We start from the raw sequence: 18,449 nt of genomic DNA on the forward strand, positions 1-18,449 counted from the left end.
AATCTTGGCATCATCTTTGACCAGAATGTCTTTCAATCACCATGTTACTAAACTTGTCCAATCCTGTTTTCTTCAGCTAAGAAACATTGCAAATTTTGTCTTTTAAGGATATTGAAACATTAATTCACACTTTCATTTTCTCCCGTTTAGATGACTGTAGCTCCCTCTACTCTGGCCTCAACCAAGCTACTTTAAATCGTGTACAGTTGGTTTAGAATTCAGCTGCTAGACTACTAACTAGAACTAGCTGTAGGTCCCATATTACCCCTATTCCTGTATCCCTCAGAATAATCTTTAAGATCTTACTGATTACATTTAAAGCACCACATGATCTAGCCCCCAGTTACAGTTCTGATCTTCTCATTCCTCATTCCACTTCCCAACCCAGCCGATCCTCAAACTTCGCTCTTTTATCCATCCCTCACTCCAACTGCAAAACAAAAGGGGACCGCACCTTTGCAGTTTTAGCCCCAAGCCTCTGGAATAATCTACCCCAATCCATTAGATTCGCTGAATCTTTGGACTGTTTTAAGTAGCTTCTAAAGACCCATCTTTTCAGGCAAGCCTATTTATAGCTCCCCACCCCTGACTTCTGTTTTGTTTTGATTTTAGCTTGGTCTGTTACTCCCTATACCATGTTTTATATTCATTCAGTTTATTTAATGTATTTATTTGTATTTTGTGTATTTGTGTATTTGTAACTGTATGTTTTTAAAAGTGCTATATAAATAAAATGTTGCTTGCTTGGTTGAAGTGTGACAGACGGGCTGACCTGTTGGAGTTGGTGAGATAAAGCTTGGCAGCCAGGTTGATGATCTGCAGCTTGACGATGTCTTCTTCATTGGTGAAGGACTTGGCCATCTTCCGCAGGACGTCCGGGGCGATCTTTGGGACATGCTCACAATATTCACCAATCAGCCACAGAATACTGGCCCGAGCCATCGGCACCTAGGAAAACAGATAATACCAACACTTATACTAACACTTAATATTAATACTCATATGGGAATATTACTAATATTCATACAAACACCAATAACATGCTACTAAGAATGCTAACACTATAATTAATACTTGTACTCGTAATATAATTTCCCTAAAGGGACTTTAGTTTAATAAAGTTAATCTTAACATGTTAATACAGTGACAATAATACTATACTGATATGAACACCAACAATGATAAACATAATAATATCTTGTAACTTATGTCTTGTTGCTTTTAGTTACTGTGGCCTTCCAAAGATAGATGTAAAAAAATGTAGTTCTTCTTTTCATAAAAACATCAATTTCTCTGAAGACTCTGACCTCATATAGCTTATGTCGGTTTATGGTGTTTACAAGTTACTCATGTCATGAAGATTTATGTCAGTTTGAACAGGCGAACACCCTGGTGGACACCCTGGTGGACACCATGGCCACTCCAGCCTTGTTTTCAGATCTCCTGCCCTGTACTGCTCTGACACCATCCCAGTCCGGAGTCCTGTCCAGTTTTCCTCCGTTACCATCTGCCCCAAAACCGTCGTTCATTATCCAGTCAAGTTTCTGTGTATTTAAGTTTGTTTGGCTGTTTGTTCGCTGTTAAGTGTTCCACGTCTGCACCATGTCACCATCATGTAATCATGCGTGGTCCTGATCCCCTCGTGTTTGCTACCAGTAAACCTGCTTCACCCGTTACCGCGTCTGCATGTCCGTCCTCCACCCCTGCTGCCGCTGCGACACCCTGGCCTAACCACCACGCCACCAGGGGGCACTGTTCTTTTACTCTGTCACTCCCGGGAATGATTAGAAAATGAATGGAGGCCAGACGAAGGAGGTTCTGACCTGGATGTTGTCGGTGAGCTTGGCCATGTGTTTGATGATGTCGCTGTGCTTCTCAGGCTGCATCTGAAGCAGCTTCTTAATGACGACCACCGACTCGGCCACCACCAGTTCTGTCAGACCAGAGGACACAGTCACACCCATTACAATACAAATGATCCGTTAGTCATCCCCCCTCCCTACTCCAGGACCCCAAGATACTAGAAATACCAGCAAATACAGAAAATGTACTAATATCATAACTGTTACAAAAGTTCTGTTAAAAAACAATTACCCTGTCACATGACATGGACTCGTTGTCTGACTCTATGCATTACATTACTCTGGACAGATTCTGATCCATCTCTTTCATTCACGACTTGAGGAACACTACCAGAACATTTCTGGTGTGTGCCATCTCGTCCGTGTGCTGGCCCGTGAGACTCACCGTCGCGGTTGGAGAGCAGCTGGACCAGGCCGTTCAGACAGGTGTCTCTCACCTCGCCGATGTTGGTGGCACAGCGACCGATGGCCTGGATGGTGGCTGCCACAAAGTCTTTATCCATGCTCTTAATGTATGTCTGTTTAAAAAAAAGCCAACTTCGTTTCAGTATCATCAAGTGTGAAGGAGGTTCATTAGGAGGATTTACAATAAATGCACCGTGCGGATTTCATTTAAACCCCGACTGAGATCCAATAACATGAGCCAGAGGAGTTGGTTTCTTTGTATTACTTTACTTTACGTCTCGCTTTAAAGCTGCAATCACTGACTTTCTCCATTAATAAGTCATTATTTAATTAATCTGAAAGGTGGAGGGGATGTGGTGGTGGTGTTGGACAGACAGTGTTGTGAAATAGTAGATGTAGGAGGCAGAGAGAAACAGACCTGTCGACTCTGATTTTCTGGGACTACAAACAAGGCGTAGCAGGACTACAAACAAGGCGTAGCAGGACTACAAACCAGGTGAAGCAGGACTACAAACCAGGTGTAGCAGCCATTGTGGGTGGTGTGCCGTCAGCTCAGCAGTAAACAGTTCCACCCTTGTAAAAATGGATCCTGGGACCAAAGCTAACACACACAGTCTGATGTATTACAAACTACATCACACTGTATCGGAACACTGTTGTACAGTCATACTGGTTGTCATGGATACATCAGCATCACGTCTCAGTCTTTTTTCCAACACGTACGTGTTTCCTGCTGCACCAGTGTTCATCCTACCAGGTCAAACATCTCAACAGTGGTATACGGAGACTGGAGAGAGTCTCCACCCATGGTGAAGATGACTGGTGGTGCTATGGAGCCTGACTCCATCATACACATGGAGAACATAAACATTTATTAAGGGAGAAAAGTCACAGATTTCAGCTTTTTTTATATATATATATATATATATATATACACGTATGTGTGTGTTTTTCCTGATCCAGACAGCAGACCAGATCCAGATGACATGTTAACAGTAGGTGTGAACAGCCTCTCATCGTACCTGAAACTCTCTCAAAATGGTGGAAATGTTGGTCTCATTCGCCAGGTTGGTCAGGACCTCCAACTGCAAAAAGAAAAAGTTAAATTGGCAAACGTATCCACAAAACCAACCAAAGGCAGGGAGGTGCACAAGAGGTGCGGCTGGACACTGAGGAGCTCTTGTAAAGACACTGCTAAACACGGTGAACGGTCCTGAGAGGGAAACACTGAGCTGAGCTTTAGGCCTTTTGTGAATTGTGTGTTTAATAAAACATTGCACAGAGTGCAGAATGCTAGTCTCTCAGCATGTTTTGTGTCTATCACAACAGGTTTAATATTTCCAAGTATCGAATCTCCTGATTAATTAACTCTGCACAATTCTGTGGCGAATTCAGGAGGCAGCTGGGAACCACCACAGCCGGGATGCGGACTCGGGTCTCCCGCACCACGGCTGACTGCGCTAACCAGTCAACTAAAGGGTCCGACCCCTTAGCCAAAGGCTAGCGAGTCTAGTCATCCGTGGTCATTACACTACCCCCCTCCTTCGGAAAGCGCAACCTGCGCTTCAGCATATCAGCTCCCTCACACCTCTGGGCGCACACACTTCTTCTGATGGCCTCACGGTCTCACCATCCCACTTCTGACACCAATGTAGTGAATTCAGGGGGCAGCCAGGAAGCGAACCCAGGTCTCCTGCACCACGGGTGACTACGTTAACCAGTCCACTAAAGGGTCCGACCCTTTAGCTGACTGGTAAGAGCAGCTGGCCGTGGTGCAGGAGACCTGGGTTCACTTCCTGGCTGCCCCCTGAATTCACTACAATTGCCCTGCCACAATGTTCATTAAAAGAAATATCTAAACTCCCACTAAAAGGTTAAATGTAAAATGGCTGCAGTGAGAGAATCCTGCACCATCCCATGTACAGTCATGAAGAGGATGAACATGCTGAATTAGTCTCTGTGTTGGTCAGGCTGTCTCATGGTGAAGCATGAATGAAGATCTGTATGACTTACGCTCTTTCTGTTTTTACTGTCTGTACCCAGACGACATGAGTCTTATTTAGGGGGGTCTAGTCAAGTGACACATGGCCAACGAGTCCCCTACAAGTCTTTTCTGTCTAAAGTTATAAAGTACACAGAATAGAATAGAATAGAGTAGAATAGATTCAAACCTTGAGGACTTTGATCTGCGTTGGGTCGGTGGAGCGAATGTAGAAACTCTTCAAGTACGGTTCGAACATCCCCTGAAAACACAGAAACTAAAAAAATAATCTAAATTTTCTCCGCGCTTCACTGCAACATCATTCATCACCCACAATCCATATGATATCATTTCTCATCGTTTGTAATCTGCAGAACGTCATCCATCCATAATCCTTTATATACAACCTACTGGAATCTATCACGCACAACCCAGAATCAAGCATTCACAATCCATTATCTGCGATCTATAATTTATTTATTTAGGATTTCTTTCCTCCTTTTTCTCCCCAATTGTACTTGGCCAATTACCCCACTCTTCCAAGTCATCCCGGTCGCTGCCCCCCCCCCCCCTGCCGATCTGGGGAGGGATGCAGACTACCACGTCTCCTCTGATACATGTGGACTCACCAGCCACTTATCACCTGACAGTGAGGAGTTTCACCAGGGGGACGTAGTGTGTGGGAGGATCACGCTATTCCCCCCAGTTCCCCCTCCCCCCCCCGAACAGGCACCCCAACCGACCAGAGGAGGCGCTACGGCAGCGACCAGGACACATACCCACATCCGGCTTCCCACCTGCAGACACGGCCAATTGTGTCTTTAGGGACGTCTGACAAGGCTGTAGGTAACCTGGGGATTCGAACCGGCGATCCCCGTGTTGGTAGGCACCAGAATAGACCACAATGCCACCTGGATGCCCACAATCTATAATTTATAATCCATAATCCACTGCACACAGGAAAACCAGCAGCAGGTCAAATGCGATGAGCGCTTACCCTTCTCTTGATGGTCATTGTAGCAACATTTTGAAGAACGACGTACTGGACTTCACTATGAGAGAGAGAGAGAGAGAGAGAGAGAGAGAGAGACAGACAGACAGACAGACAGACAGAGACAGACAGAGAGAGAGAGAGACAGAGACAGAGAGAGACAGAGAGACAGACAGAGAGAGAGAGAGACAGAGAGAGAGAGAGAGACAGAGCGAAAGATGAATAGAAAAAACATTGGAGACAGAAAGAGAAGTATTCATCAGAACATCCATCCCTCGATGGTTTGTCGACGCACATCATGAACATTCTTCCTTCAGAGGAATGTAAAGACAGTCTGTCTGGATGCTGCATAATATCATCATCATCATCATCGTCAACACAACACACCATGCTCCACAACAACAGCCAGTCAGTAAGGAGCAGACAGTAAGCGGGACATACAGCTGAGGAGACAGCTCTTGACATTCACCACTGCTAATGGTTGTTTGTGACTGGTGTTCATCACTCTCACTTCCATGTAAATTTGATTTGTTCAGTCAGATTCTCTTCACTTCCCTACCCACGACATCTGCATTTGGATGTTAAAATGACACAAGACAAGAAAATTTAAACAGACAACTTAAAAAAGTAAATGTTTAATAAAAAATTTTGAAATTGCTCTCATATGGTTTTCATTCTTCTTCTGTCTCATTGTAATTGGTTTTTGTGATCCCACCAGTAACATCTTGTTACTTATTCTGTTTTATTTTTTAGGGGAAGATGTGTCCTTGTAAACACCTCAGGATAAAAAAACACAAACCAATAAAACTGCTGGTATGACTGAGCAGCCTCGAACAGACTCAGACACAGTGAAACAACACAAATTCAACTCATCTCACTGATCTACACATGAGATGAGTCTGGTTTCTTCTTAGAAGATCCAGGATCTACATATGAGATGACTCTGGTTTCTTCTTAGAAGCTCCAGAATCTACATATGAGACAAGTCTGGTTTCTTCTTAGAAGATCCAGGATCTGCATATGAGACAAGTCTGGTTTCTTCTTAGAAGATCCAGGATCTACATATGAGATGACTCTGGTTTCTTCTTAGAAGCTCCAGAATCTACATATGAGACAAGTCTGGTTTCTTCTTAGAAGATCCAGGATCTGCATATGAGACAAGTCTGGTTTCTTCTTAGAAGATCCAGGATCTACATATGAGACAAGTCTGGTTTCTTCTTAGAAGATCCAGGATCTACATATGAGATGAGTCTGGTTTCTTCTTAGAAGATCCAGGATCTACATATGAGACAAGTCTGGTTTCTTCTTAGAAGATCCAGGATCTACATATGAGACAAGTCTGGTTTCTTCTTAGAAGATCCAGGATCTACATATGAGATGAGTCTGGTTTCTTCTTAGAAAATCCAGAATCTACATATGAGACAAGTCTGGTTTCTTCTTAGAAGATCCAGGATCTACATATGAGACAAGTCTGGTTTCTTCTTAGAAGCTCCAGAATCTACATATGAGATGAGTCTGGTTTCTTCTTAGAAGCTCCAGGATCTACATATGAGATAAGTCTTCTTAGAAGCTCCACGTTGTGAGGAGGAACTGAATGCTCACCTGTGGCTCCTGAGCAGGCGGACCAGAGCCTTGGCAATCACCCCGACCTCCGCTTTGGGGGCAAGATGGAAGTAAAGCTGGGCCACTGCCATCACCACCTAGGATAGAATTAGGGCGACATTCTGAGCGGTGATGCATTTCTTTCCTTGATGAAGGTGAATGAAGATAGCAGTGAGACAACAGAACCAGATGAATATGTCAAGGCCAGAAATCCATCGCTGCTTTATGATGCAGCTTTCACAATGTGCTGGTATTATTGTAATATGCTGGCAAAACATGACTGAAAAAAAATTCACGTTTTTTTAATCCTTTTTACACTAGAGCTCAATTAAACTTCTGTTATGAAGCTATGCAAGTCAAAGCTATGTCATACATAATGTTCTGATTAGATTTCATTGGACTAGATTAGATTCAATTTGATAAATTTAGGGGTTACACAGTAGACGTGTGCTCTGGTTAACTGGTTAGGGGAGCTAGTGAGTACAGATGTTTCCTGGTTAACCAATGGGGGGGGGTTAGTGAATACAGATGTTTCTAGGGGGGTTAGTGAGTACAAATCTTTCCTGATTAACCAGTAGGGGAGGTTAGTGAGTACAGATGTTTGCTGGTTAACCAGTGGGGGGGGGGGTTAGTGAGTACAGATGTATTCCAGTTAACCAGTGGGGGGGTGGAGGGTTTAGTGAGTACAGATTAGTGTTGCATGGTAAACCGGTATTGAAAAAAAAATTGAGTAGAGATGTCTTTATGCATGCCCAATAATCCAGGTGAGAAAAATCACAGAAAGTTGAATCAGTTCATCTGGACACAACGTTTATTGAGAGAGAAACGTTTCATCACTCATCTAAAGTGACCTCTTCAGTATCAACTGACCGTGATAGGACCTGAAAGATGGTGAGCTATGCCTGGGTAGGGTGAAGCCATAGGAACTCTGGTGTAGGCCCGCAGTAGTCCTGACGTGAGTTGTTACATACCCCTTAGTGGATTCCAACTTCCATGGCCACCGTCCTGATGTCTACATCAACCAACGCCTTTTCTGGGGTCTGATGAGCGTCAGCATCGGGCGCCTTAACCTGGTGTTCGGTTCATCCCACAGTGCCAGTTCTGCTTACCAAAAGCGACAAATTGGATGCTCGCATTCCACACCCGGCTCTAAGCCAGTGAGCCGGGCTTCTTACCCATTTAAAGTTTGAGAATAGTTTGAGATCGTTTCGGCCCCAAAACCTCTAATCATTGGCTTTACCAGATAAAACTGTGGTTCGGAGCACCAGCTATCCTGAGGGAAACTTCGGTGGGAACCAGCTGCTAGATGGTTCGATTAGTCTTTCAGCCCTACACCCAAGTCGGATGACCGATTTGCACGTCAAGACCGCTGCGGCCCTCCAACAGAGTTTCCTCTGGCTTCACCCTGCCCAGGTATAGGTCACCATCTTTCAGGTCCTATCGCGGTCAGTTGAGACTGAAGAGGTCACTAAGATGAGTGATGAAATATTTCTCTCAATAATGCCGTGTCCAAATGAACTGTTTCAACTTTCTGTGAATGAGTAGAGATGTGTCCTGGTTCACTAGTGGGGGGGAGTGATTACAGATAATAATAATAATAATAAAACAACTATATTTGTATAGCACTTTTCTAAAACAATGTTACAAAGATGTGATCTAGTTAACCAGTACGGGGGGGGGGGGGGCTGAGTGAGCACAGATGTGTCTTGGTTAACCAGTGGGGGGGGGGGGGATTCAGTGGGTACAGATGTGTTCTAGTTAGCCGTGGGGGGGTGGGGGGTGGGGTGCAGAGGGGCGGAGCTCTTACGGCAGCATTGCGGCTCTGTAGCAGCGGTTTGGTGTTCCTCAGCAGCAGCCGGTGGTCCGGGTCCATCACATAAGGCTTCCTCTTCACAATGGCAGCTGCCTCCGCCTTCTTCTCCTTCTCCTCCTCATCGTCTTCATCTTCATCATCTGAGCCGTAGAACGTCTTCTCTCCACCTCCGCCCTCCTCCAGCAGAGACTCCTACGTAGGTAAATGGACAAAAGACAGTTATTCAACAAACAGGTTGAAGGACAAAGGAAAAAGAAAAAGACAGAAAAAAATGTAAAAAGACTGAGGGAAGAATTCCTTTAACATACCCGAGTCAGGCGTGTAAAAGTTTTCACGTATGTATATAACTCACATTAATGTTGGGGTTGAGGAACTGCGTACGGGCGTAACGCGTCAGCATGTTGATGATGACGACCTGACCCCACTCCTCCACATCGATCAGCAGGTTACACAACTTCCTGTAGTTCTTATGGATCAGGTCAATGCGCTCAGGGCACACTTCCTCAAATGCCATGACGACACTTCCTGCCACCAGCTGCCAACGCGTCCAGTCACACATGTATAAACACACAACAGGTCAGGACCTAGGAGCTGAAGTCTGTGAGTTCAGCTGACGGTTTTGGAGAACGTCCTTGTTGAACTGTGTGGTAAGAGTCGTTTCCACTGGACATCACAGGATGTTTGTGCTACTGCGTTCCCTATTTTCAACCTTTTTATGAGCAGAGCCGCAGCACACAAACTCTTAAGCCATCCAGCGACTGCATAAAATGTATGTTTCATTGTGAAGAAGAAGAACGTGATCTTATACTGTGGCAAAATGTGGAGTTTAGTGTTCCCAGGTAACACTGCACGGCCATGAGCAGACTGAACGGACTTACCGTGGTTTTGTCAGCCAGCAGTTTTTCGATGACCTCAATCAGTTGATCTTTTTGTTCCGGATCCAAACTGAAGCGAAGAAAAAGGAAAACTCTCGTGTGATTTAAACACCTCATTACTCGTGACGTGTGTCTGATGGTTTACTGGGGTTTATAGTTTTTACCACCACACAGGACTTTAACAGGTATTCCTACCACGGCTGTCTGATTCTGACACCTGAGACTCAGGACCACCAGGGTCAGAGAAATGATCCTGGAGGATCAGGAAATGGAGACCGTTAACAACACATTTCTAAAAGTACTTTTTGATCTTTTCATTCTTTGAACTAAATTCCTGCTTGTTTTTTTTTTGTGAGAAATACAAGATATTTACAGGCTTCTGGGCCAATTACAAACTTTATAAAGTAAAAAAATATTTTAATTAATTTTTTTGTAATTCTATAAATAAAAAAAACAAAACTAAATTACTTTATTAAGTAAAAAAAAAAAAAGGTGACATACTGGGAGGGCATCCAGCACTCTTCACTAGTGCCCCATCCATAGGGTTAGTGGTTGCATCAGGGAGGGCATCCCATGTAAAATTTTGCCAAATCATTATGCGGACTGACAAGACCGCCATCGGTGCTGTGCCCTCACAGGGTACCGATGGAGGCTGTCGAGTCTGCTGTGGCGACCCCTGGGAGGCAGGGTGCAAGCCAAAAGAAGAATAAAGTAAAACAAAAAAGTGAAATAAGAATTATATTTCAGTATCATTAATTCAGCTTAGCCTTCAGTGTGTTTACACCTGTAGCACAGTGGGACAAAGGGAAGAAATTTTCAGTCTAAGAAGAGGAGTTTCGGGACCACTGTTTGAGCAGGTTACCTGTAGAGTTTGGATCAGGTTACCTGTAGGGTTTGGATCAGGTTACCTGTAGGGTTTGGATCAGGTTGCTTAGAGTTTGGATCAGGTTACCTGTAGGGTTTGGATCAGGTTACCTGTAGAGTTTGGATCAGGTTACCTGTAGGGTTTGGATCAGGTTACCTGTAGAGTTTGGATCAGGTTACCTGTAGAGTTTGGATCAGGTTACTTAGAGTTTGGATCAGGTTACCTGTAGGGTTTGGATCAGGTTACTTAGAGTTTGGATCAGGTTACTTAGAGTTTGGATCAGGTTACCTGTAGGGTTTGGATCAGGTTACCTGTAGAGTTTGGATCAGGTTACTTAGAGTTTGGATCAGGTTACCTGTAGGGTTTGGATCAGGTTACCTGTAGAGTTTGGATCAGGTTACCTGTAGGGTTTGGATCAGGTTACCTGTAGAGTTGGATCAGGTTACCTGTAGGGTTTGGATCAGGTAACCTGTAGAGTTTGGATCAGGTTACCTGTAGGGTTTGGATCAGGTTACCTGTAGGGTTTGGATCAGGTTACTTAGAGCTTGGATCAGGTTACCTGTAGAGTTTGGGAATAGCGTGGGCGGCGGTCTTCCTGACATATGGAGACATATCTGAAGCTGCTTCTTTGATGGCTAGCATCATTATTGGGACGATGATGGTGACCCGGATACTGGAGAGGACGCGGAGAGCGCTGGCTCGGATCAGCTGGTTTGGATCCTACACATGGGAGGGAAGAATAAAATCTTTTTGAAATGGTAGTTCTACACGAAAAGAAGTTAGATGAGAGATAAAAAATGATCGAGTATCAACCAATCAAACATCATCTTCAAAAGTGAAACACAAGCAAAGTGTGTGTAGAGGGTGAATTAGATTACTTGCCATTTGTATTTTAGGTGGGTTTTTTTTCTACTGACAAATATACTTATACCCCCCCCTTTTTCTCCCCAAAGGTACTTGGCCAATTACCCCACTCTTCCGAGCCATCCTGGTCGCTGCTCCACCCCCTCTGCTGATCCAGGGAGGGTTTCACACTACCACATGCCTCCTCCGATACATGTGGAGTCACCAGCCGCTTCTTTTCACCTGACAGTGAGGAGTTTCGCCAGGGGGACGTAGCGCGTGGGAGGATCACGCTATCCTCCGGTTCCCCCTCCCCCCTGAACAGGCGCCCCAACTGACCAGAGGAGGCGCTAGTGCAGCAACTGGGGGACCTGTTCAGGGGGGTGGGGGGAACTGGGGGGAATAGCATGATCCTCCCACGCGCTACGTCCTCCTGGTGAAACTCCTCACTGTCAGGTGAAAAGAAGCGGCTGGTGACTCCACATGTATCGGAGGAGACTTGTGGTAGTCTGCAGCCCTCCCCGGATCGGCAGAGGGGGTGGAGCAGCAACCGGGACGGCTCAGAAGAGTGGGGTAATTGGCCAGATACAATTGGGGAGAAAAAGGGGGGACACCCCCCCCCACAAAAAAAATCTTTGGTCTCAGTGAGATAGGCTAATACCTATCCATTTTAACTAACTCGCTAGCTAGCGAGCTATATAGCTCAACAGACACCTCCTACCTTTAGCTAGACAGGCAGACAGACAGACAGACAGACAGACGGACAGACAGACAGACAGGCAGATGGACAGACAGGCAGACAGACAGACAGGCAGGCAGACAGGCAGACAGACAGACAGACAGACAGACAGACAGACAGGCAGGCAGGCAGGCAGGCAGGCAGACAGGCAGGCAGACAGACAGACAGACAGACAGACAGGCAGGCAGACAGACAGGCAGGCAGGCAGGCAGGCAGGCAGGCAGGCAGGCAGGCAGGCATGCAGACAGACAGACAGACAGACAGACAGACAGACAGACAGACAGACAAGACAGACAGACAGACAGACAGACAGACAGACAGACAGACAGACAGACAGACAGACAGATATCACTCACCTTTAACCCTCGCTGGAATGTAGAAATGGAGAGAAGCGCTAAGTCCTGCTGCTCTTCAGCATATCGAACCAAGTACACATAGACCAGCTTCTTCACCTGGGACCAGGAGACGTGGATGAGAGAGACACTTTAACAGGCAGACGGAATAAAAAATCCTCAGTTTCTTGCCAGTTACCTTTGTTATCTAAGGTACAAAAAAAATCACGAGTTTAAAAAGTTTAAAACGGGAACACTGTGACAAAGAAGTGTAGAAAGAAAAAAACCTAACATGAAATCAGTTCACGTCCTGAAAAAACTTAGAGAAAAGCAGCGATGAACAGAAATGAAATCGTGACAAAAGAAGAGGGAAACAATCGACTAAATTCCACATACAGAGAAATAAGCATGTGCAAACATTACAGCTGACGAGAGAGATTTAAAACCAGCAGAATAAAGAAAACTGAGAACCTTCAGATTCACAAACCTCGATGTTCTTACAAGCCACGTTCTTCACCACGGCCGGGAAGAGGTCCGATGCATTCTTCCCTCTGGCTATCATCTGTAACGCACACACACACACACACACACACAAACGAATAATTTAAACTGTTGAAACTACTGGACATATCAGCCTAAAATTTTTTGGTGCACTTTATGATGAAGAACCTCTCGTGGTTTTGGGGTCATTAAAAATCTTTTCGATAAACATTTGTTCTCGCTATCGCTGCTCCCTCTCTTCATTAACTCTGTAGCTCGCTCGACCGACGCTGCTCTCTGTTGCTGCCTGATCTGAGTCAATCGTGCACACGTGCGACACATCTACAGCTGACTCGGATCGGACAGCAACATGGTCAAAAGTTTTTAAAAGAATTTTGATAATCCAAAACTCACCCCATGGACCCACCACATGCGGGGATGAGCATTGGGGTAGGGTGCAATGTAGGCCAGGCGGCAGGCAAAAGCCCCCCGGGGCATGCCGAGTTCCAGCATCACAGATTGGTCCTTGGGGCGTGGAATGTCACCTCTCTGGCAGGGAAGGAGCCTGAGCTGTTGTAGTAGGTGGAGCAGTACCAACTACATATAGTTGGGCTCATCGCCACACATAGCATGGGTTCTGGTACCAAATTCCTGGAGAGGGGCTGGACTCTTTACTTTTCCGGAATTGGCCAAGGTGACAGGCACTGGGTGGGTGTGGGGATACTCACAAGTCCCTAGTTGAGCGCCGCCATGTTGGAGTTCTCCCCAGGGAATGAGAAGGTCACCTCTATATGACTGCAAGTCGCTGGGGGGAAGGCTCTGACTGTTGTGTGTGCTTATACACCGAATAGCAGTTTGGAGTATCTGGCCCTCTTGGAGTCTCTGGGTGGTGTCCTGGATAGGATTCTGACTAGGGACTCACTCTATAGTTCTGCTGGGGGACTTCAACGCTCACATGGGCAACAATGGCGAAAACCAGATCACCTTAGGCCAAAGATCGATATAGACTTTGTGGTCGTCTCATCAGATCTGCGGCTGTATGTTTTGGACACTCGGGTGAAGAGAGGCGCAGAGTTGTCAGCTGATCACCACCTGGTGGTGAGTGGGATCAGATGGCGGGGAAGGCTGCCAGACAGACCTGGCAAACCCAAACATGTAGTGAGGGTGAACTGGGAACGTCTGGCGAAGGCCCCTGTCTGTGAGGTCTTCAACTCCCACCTCCGGAGGAAGTTCTTGTGTATCCCGAGGGAGGCTGGGGCCATGGTGAGTTGGCCATGTTCAAAGCCTCTATTGCAGATGCAGCAGGTAGGAGCTGTGGTCATAAGTTCATCGGTGCCTGTCAAGGTGGCAACCTAAGAACCCGCTGGTGGACACCAGCGGTGAGGGAAGCTATCAGGCTGAAGAAGGAGGCCTTTTGGGCGTGATTGGCCCAGGGATGTCTTGAAGCAGCAGACAGGTACCTGGAGGCCAGAGGGGCTGCGGCTTTGGCAGTCGCAGAAAGAAAAAATTGGGTGTGGGAGGAGTTCGGTGAGGCTACGGAGGAGAACTTTCGGTTGGCCTCAAGAAAGTTCTGGCAAACCATCCGGTGACTCAGGAAGAGGAAGCAGGGCCTGACTCAGGCTCCTGAGCTCCTGAACCCAGCTAATACGTCCTAAGTGGAGGAGGTACAGTCTGAAGACTTGGGGGAAGCCCCACCCATATCCCTGGCAAAGGTCTCTGAGGTAGTTAAGAAGCTCCTCGGTGGCAAGGTGCCAGGTGTGGATGAGATTCGCCCTTAGATGCTGAAAACTCTGGACATTGTTGGGCTGTCTTGGCTGACACGCCTCTTCAGTGTTGGGTGGAGGTCGGGGACAGTACCTGTGGAGTTGGAGACCACCTTGTTTACCTCGCCTCTGGCAGCGCTGTCTGCGGCCGTTATTCCATGGTGGTACCTGTTTGTTGTAAGTAATCTCTGTCAGCAAGTCCCGCGGCTTCCAGCTGTTTGGAACGTCTAATCTTATGTCCAGTAAAGTCTGGTGCTCATACGTAATGGTGCAAGACACGTTTTGTGCAACAAAAGCGACATATAACACGAAAACAAAAAACAAGGGGAAAACAGCTCGTAGCAAGTCGCCATAGTTGGGTGCCATCTTTGATTGGCAATGAACCTCCTTCTCTCTCCTCCTGCCTGCAGCAGTATGAGGAGAGGCTTTAGGTGTGGAGCTCCAAGAGGAGGAAGCAGACACCGATGATGAATATTTAATGTCTGGCCGGTGTTGTCCATCTCTCACAGATGTAGTTCTACGAGCATCGCCTGCCCTTACAGCTGCTGTTTGAACTCCTTCTCTTCAAGGTGTAGGACATTTAATCTCTGTTTTGACTATCAGGAGTCTCCCCGGTGGCATTTCTCCCTGTATTTTAAAATATGAATCTCTGGGGGCTACAATTTTTGGGACTGTATTTGTGTCTCTAGATTCCTAAAGCAGTTTCCTCAAATTTCCTAAAACTGCAGTACGGATTCTCTTCACATGTGGATCTCTACAGGTCAGGACATTAAATCGTCTATTATAGTTCACAACATTTATTTAGTAGCTGCGTAAAGACATGTATTTAGTAGATTTACACACAGGTTCATAATCTCTTAAACTTTATGTAAGTTGTTGACATCGTTATGTGCTATATTTATTTTATACATTGTGTTCTCAGAGATTTATACAAATATAACACATCATATATCAACAGTATACAGTAAGGGGAAGGTTAGGATCGTGTTTAGGTTTGAAGTTTTTGTCTGACAATGGATGAGTAAATGGGCAACTCCAGGATGACTATGGACACATGACTGTAACAAGAACCAAACCTGTGATGTTTAAGTTACATAGCATTTTATCCAAACTAATGATTTTTCAAGCAATATAACAGCTAATGTGAAGAACCCCGAGCAAGGCATTAGTACATTCTGAAAAACCTGTTCCAGTGGCAGGGCAGACAGTTGCCGTGACCTTTCACCCCTGAGTCCCCATGCAGACATCCTCCATACTCACAGCCACGATGCGCTTCATGGCCTCCAGCTTCAGAGAGTCCTTGTTGCTGTCCAGCATCTCCTTCAGGTCATCGTGTCTGCAGGGAAAACAGACACATGGGTCTCAAACTGCTCTCTGGTTTCTTTAGCAAGTAAAACTTCAACGACAGATCAGAAAACTTCGGGGTACGGCTGCCACGTAAGAAGACGTGTCTCACACTGCTCTGCTAGAGGTACTGCACATCCTACTGAAAACACTCTCATTTGCAACAAAACTTCATAATGTAGTGTTAGTGTGGATATTGTCACATAGTGTTAGTGTGGACACTGTAACATGGTGTTAGTGTGGATGTTGTAACGTAGTGTTAGTGTGGATACTGTAACGTAGTGTTAGTGTGGATATTGTCACATAGTGTTAGTGTGGACACTGTAACATGGTGTTAGTGTGGATGTTGTAACGTAGTGTTAGTGTGGATACTGTAACGTGGTGTTAGTGTGGATACTGTAACGTGGTGTTAGTGTGGATATTGTAACGTAGTGTTAGTGTGGATATTGTAACGTAGTGTTAGTGTGGATACTGTAACGTGGTGTTAGTGTGGATGTTGTAACGTAGTGTTAGTGTGGATACTGTAACGTAGTGTTAGTGTGGATACTGTAACGTAGTGTTAGTGTGGATATTGTAACATAGTGTCAGTGTGGATATTGTAACGTAGTGTTAGTGTGGATACTGTAACGTGGTGTTAGTGTGGATACTGTAACGTGGTGTTAGTGTGGATACTGTAACGTAGTGTTAGTGTGGATGTTGTAACGTAGTGTTAGTGTGGATACTGTAACGTAGTGTTAGTGTGGATACTGTAACGTGGTGTTAGTGTGGATACTGTAACGTAGTGTTAGTGTGGATACTGTAACGTAGTGTTAGTGTGGATACTGTAACGTAGTGTTAGTGTGGATATTGTAACATAGTGTCAGTGTGGATATTGTAACATAGTGTTAGTGTGGATATTGTAACATAGTGTCAGTGTGGATATTGTAACATAGTGTTAGTGTGGATACTGTAACGTAGTGTTAGTGTGGATATTGTAACGTAGTGTTAGTGTGGATACTGTAACGTAGTGTTAGTGTGGATACTGTAACGTGGTGTTAGTGTGGATACTGTAACGTAGTGTTAGTGTGGATACTATAACGTGGTGTCAGTGTGGATACTGTAACGTGGTGTTAGTGTGGATATTGTAACATAGTGTTAGTGTGGATACTATAACATAGTGTCAGTGTGGATACTGTAACGTAGTGTTAGTGTGGATACTGTAACGTAGTGTTAGTGTGGATACTGTAACGTGGTGTTAGTGTGGATACTGTAACGTGGTGTTAGTGTGGATACTGTAACGTGGTGTTAGTGTGGATATTGTAACGTAGTGTTAGTGTGGATACTGTAACGTAGTGTTAGTGTGGATACTGTAACGTAGTGTTAGTGTGGATACTGTAACGTAGTGTTAGTGTGGATGTTGTAACGTAGTGTTAGTGTGGATACTGTAACGTAGTGTTAGTGTGGATACTGTAACGTAGTGTTAGTGTGGATACTGTAACGTAGTGTTAGTGTGGATGTTGTAACGTAGTGTTAGTGTGGATACTGTAACGTAGTGTTAGTGTGGATACTGTAACGTAGTGTTAGTGTGGATACTGTAACGTAGTGTTAGTGTGGATACTGTAACGTAGTGTCAGTGTGGATACTGTAACGTAGTGTTAGTGTGGATACTGTAACGTAGTGTCAGTGTGGATACTGTAACGTAGTGTTAGTGTGGTGTTAGTGTGGATACTGTAACGTAGTGTTAGTGTGGTGTTAGTGTGGATACTGTAACGTAGTGTCAGTGTGGATACTGTAACGTAGTGTCAGTGTGGATACTGTAACGTAGTGTTAGTGTGGATATTGTAACGTAGTTTTAGTGTGGATACTGTAACGTGGTGTTAGTGTGGATACTGTAACGTAGTGTTAGTGTGGATACTGTAACGTAGTGTTAGTGTGGATATTGTAACGTAGTGTTAGTGTGGATACTGTAACGTAGTGTTAGTGTGGATACTGTAACGTGGTGTTAGTGTGGATACTGTAACGTAGTGTCAGTGTGGATACTGTAACGTAGTGTTAGTGTGGTGTCAGTGTGGATACTGTAACGTAGTGTTAGTGTGGTGTTAGTGTGGATACTGTAACGTAGTGTCAGTGTGGATACTGTAACGTAGTGTTAGTGTGGTGTTAGTGTGGATACTGTAACGTAGTGTCAGTGTGGATACTGTAACGTAGTGTCAGTGTGGATACTGTAACGTAGTGTCAGTGTGGATACTGTAACGTGGTGTTAGTGTGGATACTGTAACGTGGTGTTAGTGTGGATACTGTAACGTAGTGTTAGTGTGGATACTGTAACGTAGTGTTAGTGTGGATACTGTAACGTAGTGTTAGTGTGGATATTGTAACGTAGTGTTAGTGTGGATACTGTAACGTGGTGTTAGTGTGGATACTGTAACGTAGTGTTAGTGTGGATACTGTAACGTAGTGTTAGTGTGGATACTGTAACGTAGTGTTAGTGTGGATACTGTAACGTAGTGTTAGTGTGGATACTGTAACGTGGTGTCAGTGTGGATATTGTAACGTAGTGTTAGTGTGGATACTG

The 18,449-nt window shown here is 45.1% G+C and overlaps 1 protein-coding gene across 1 annotated transcript in view; it reads right to left on the reverse strand.

Moving 5' to 3' along the window:
• LOC130113928 (AP-3 complex subunit beta-2) overlaps positions 1 to 18,449 on the reverse strand; it is a 57,281-nt gene that overhangs the window by 26,943 nt on the left and 11,889 nt on the right. The window contains exons 2-15 of the mRNA XM_056281634.1: positions 15,812 to 15,887; positions 12,796 to 12,870; positions 12,333 to 12,428; positions 10,954 to 11,114; positions 9,533 to 9,599; positions 9,007 to 9,189; positions 8,649 to 8,846; positions 6,842 to 6,939; positions 5,246 to 5,300; positions 4,439 to 4,510; positions 3,290 to 3,352; positions 2,248 to 2,380; positions 1,824 to 1,933; positions 773 to 948 (exon numbers count right to left, since the gene is read on the reverse strand). Coding sequence (XP_056137609.1) covers positions 773 to 948; positions 1,824 to 1,933; positions 2,248 to 2,380; positions 3,290 to 3,352; positions 4,439 to 4,510; positions 5,246 to 5,300; positions 6,842 to 6,939; positions 8,649 to 8,846; positions 9,007 to 9,189; positions 9,533 to 9,599; positions 10,954 to 11,114; positions 12,333 to 12,428; positions 12,796 to 12,870; positions 15,812 to 15,887 — 1,563 coding nt within the window. The remainder of the gene's footprint in view (positions 1 to 772; positions 949 to 1,823; positions 1,934 to 2,247; positions 2,381 to 3,289; positions 3,353 to 4,438; positions 4,511 to 5,245; positions 5,301 to 6,841; positions 6,940 to 8,648; positions 8,847 to 9,006; positions 9,190 to 9,532; positions 9,600 to 10,953; positions 11,115 to 12,332; positions 12,429 to 12,795; positions 12,871 to 15,811; positions 15,888 to 18,449) is intronic.

The sequence above is a fragment of the Lampris incognitus genome, chromosome 6 (genome assembly GCF_029633865.1).
Source record: "Lampris incognitus isolate fLamInc1 chromosome 6, fLamInc1.hap2, whole genome shotgun sequence".
In the NCBI taxonomy this organism is placed as follows: Eukaryota; Metazoa; Chordata; class Actinopteri; order Lampriformes; family Lampridae; genus Lampris; species Lampris incognitus.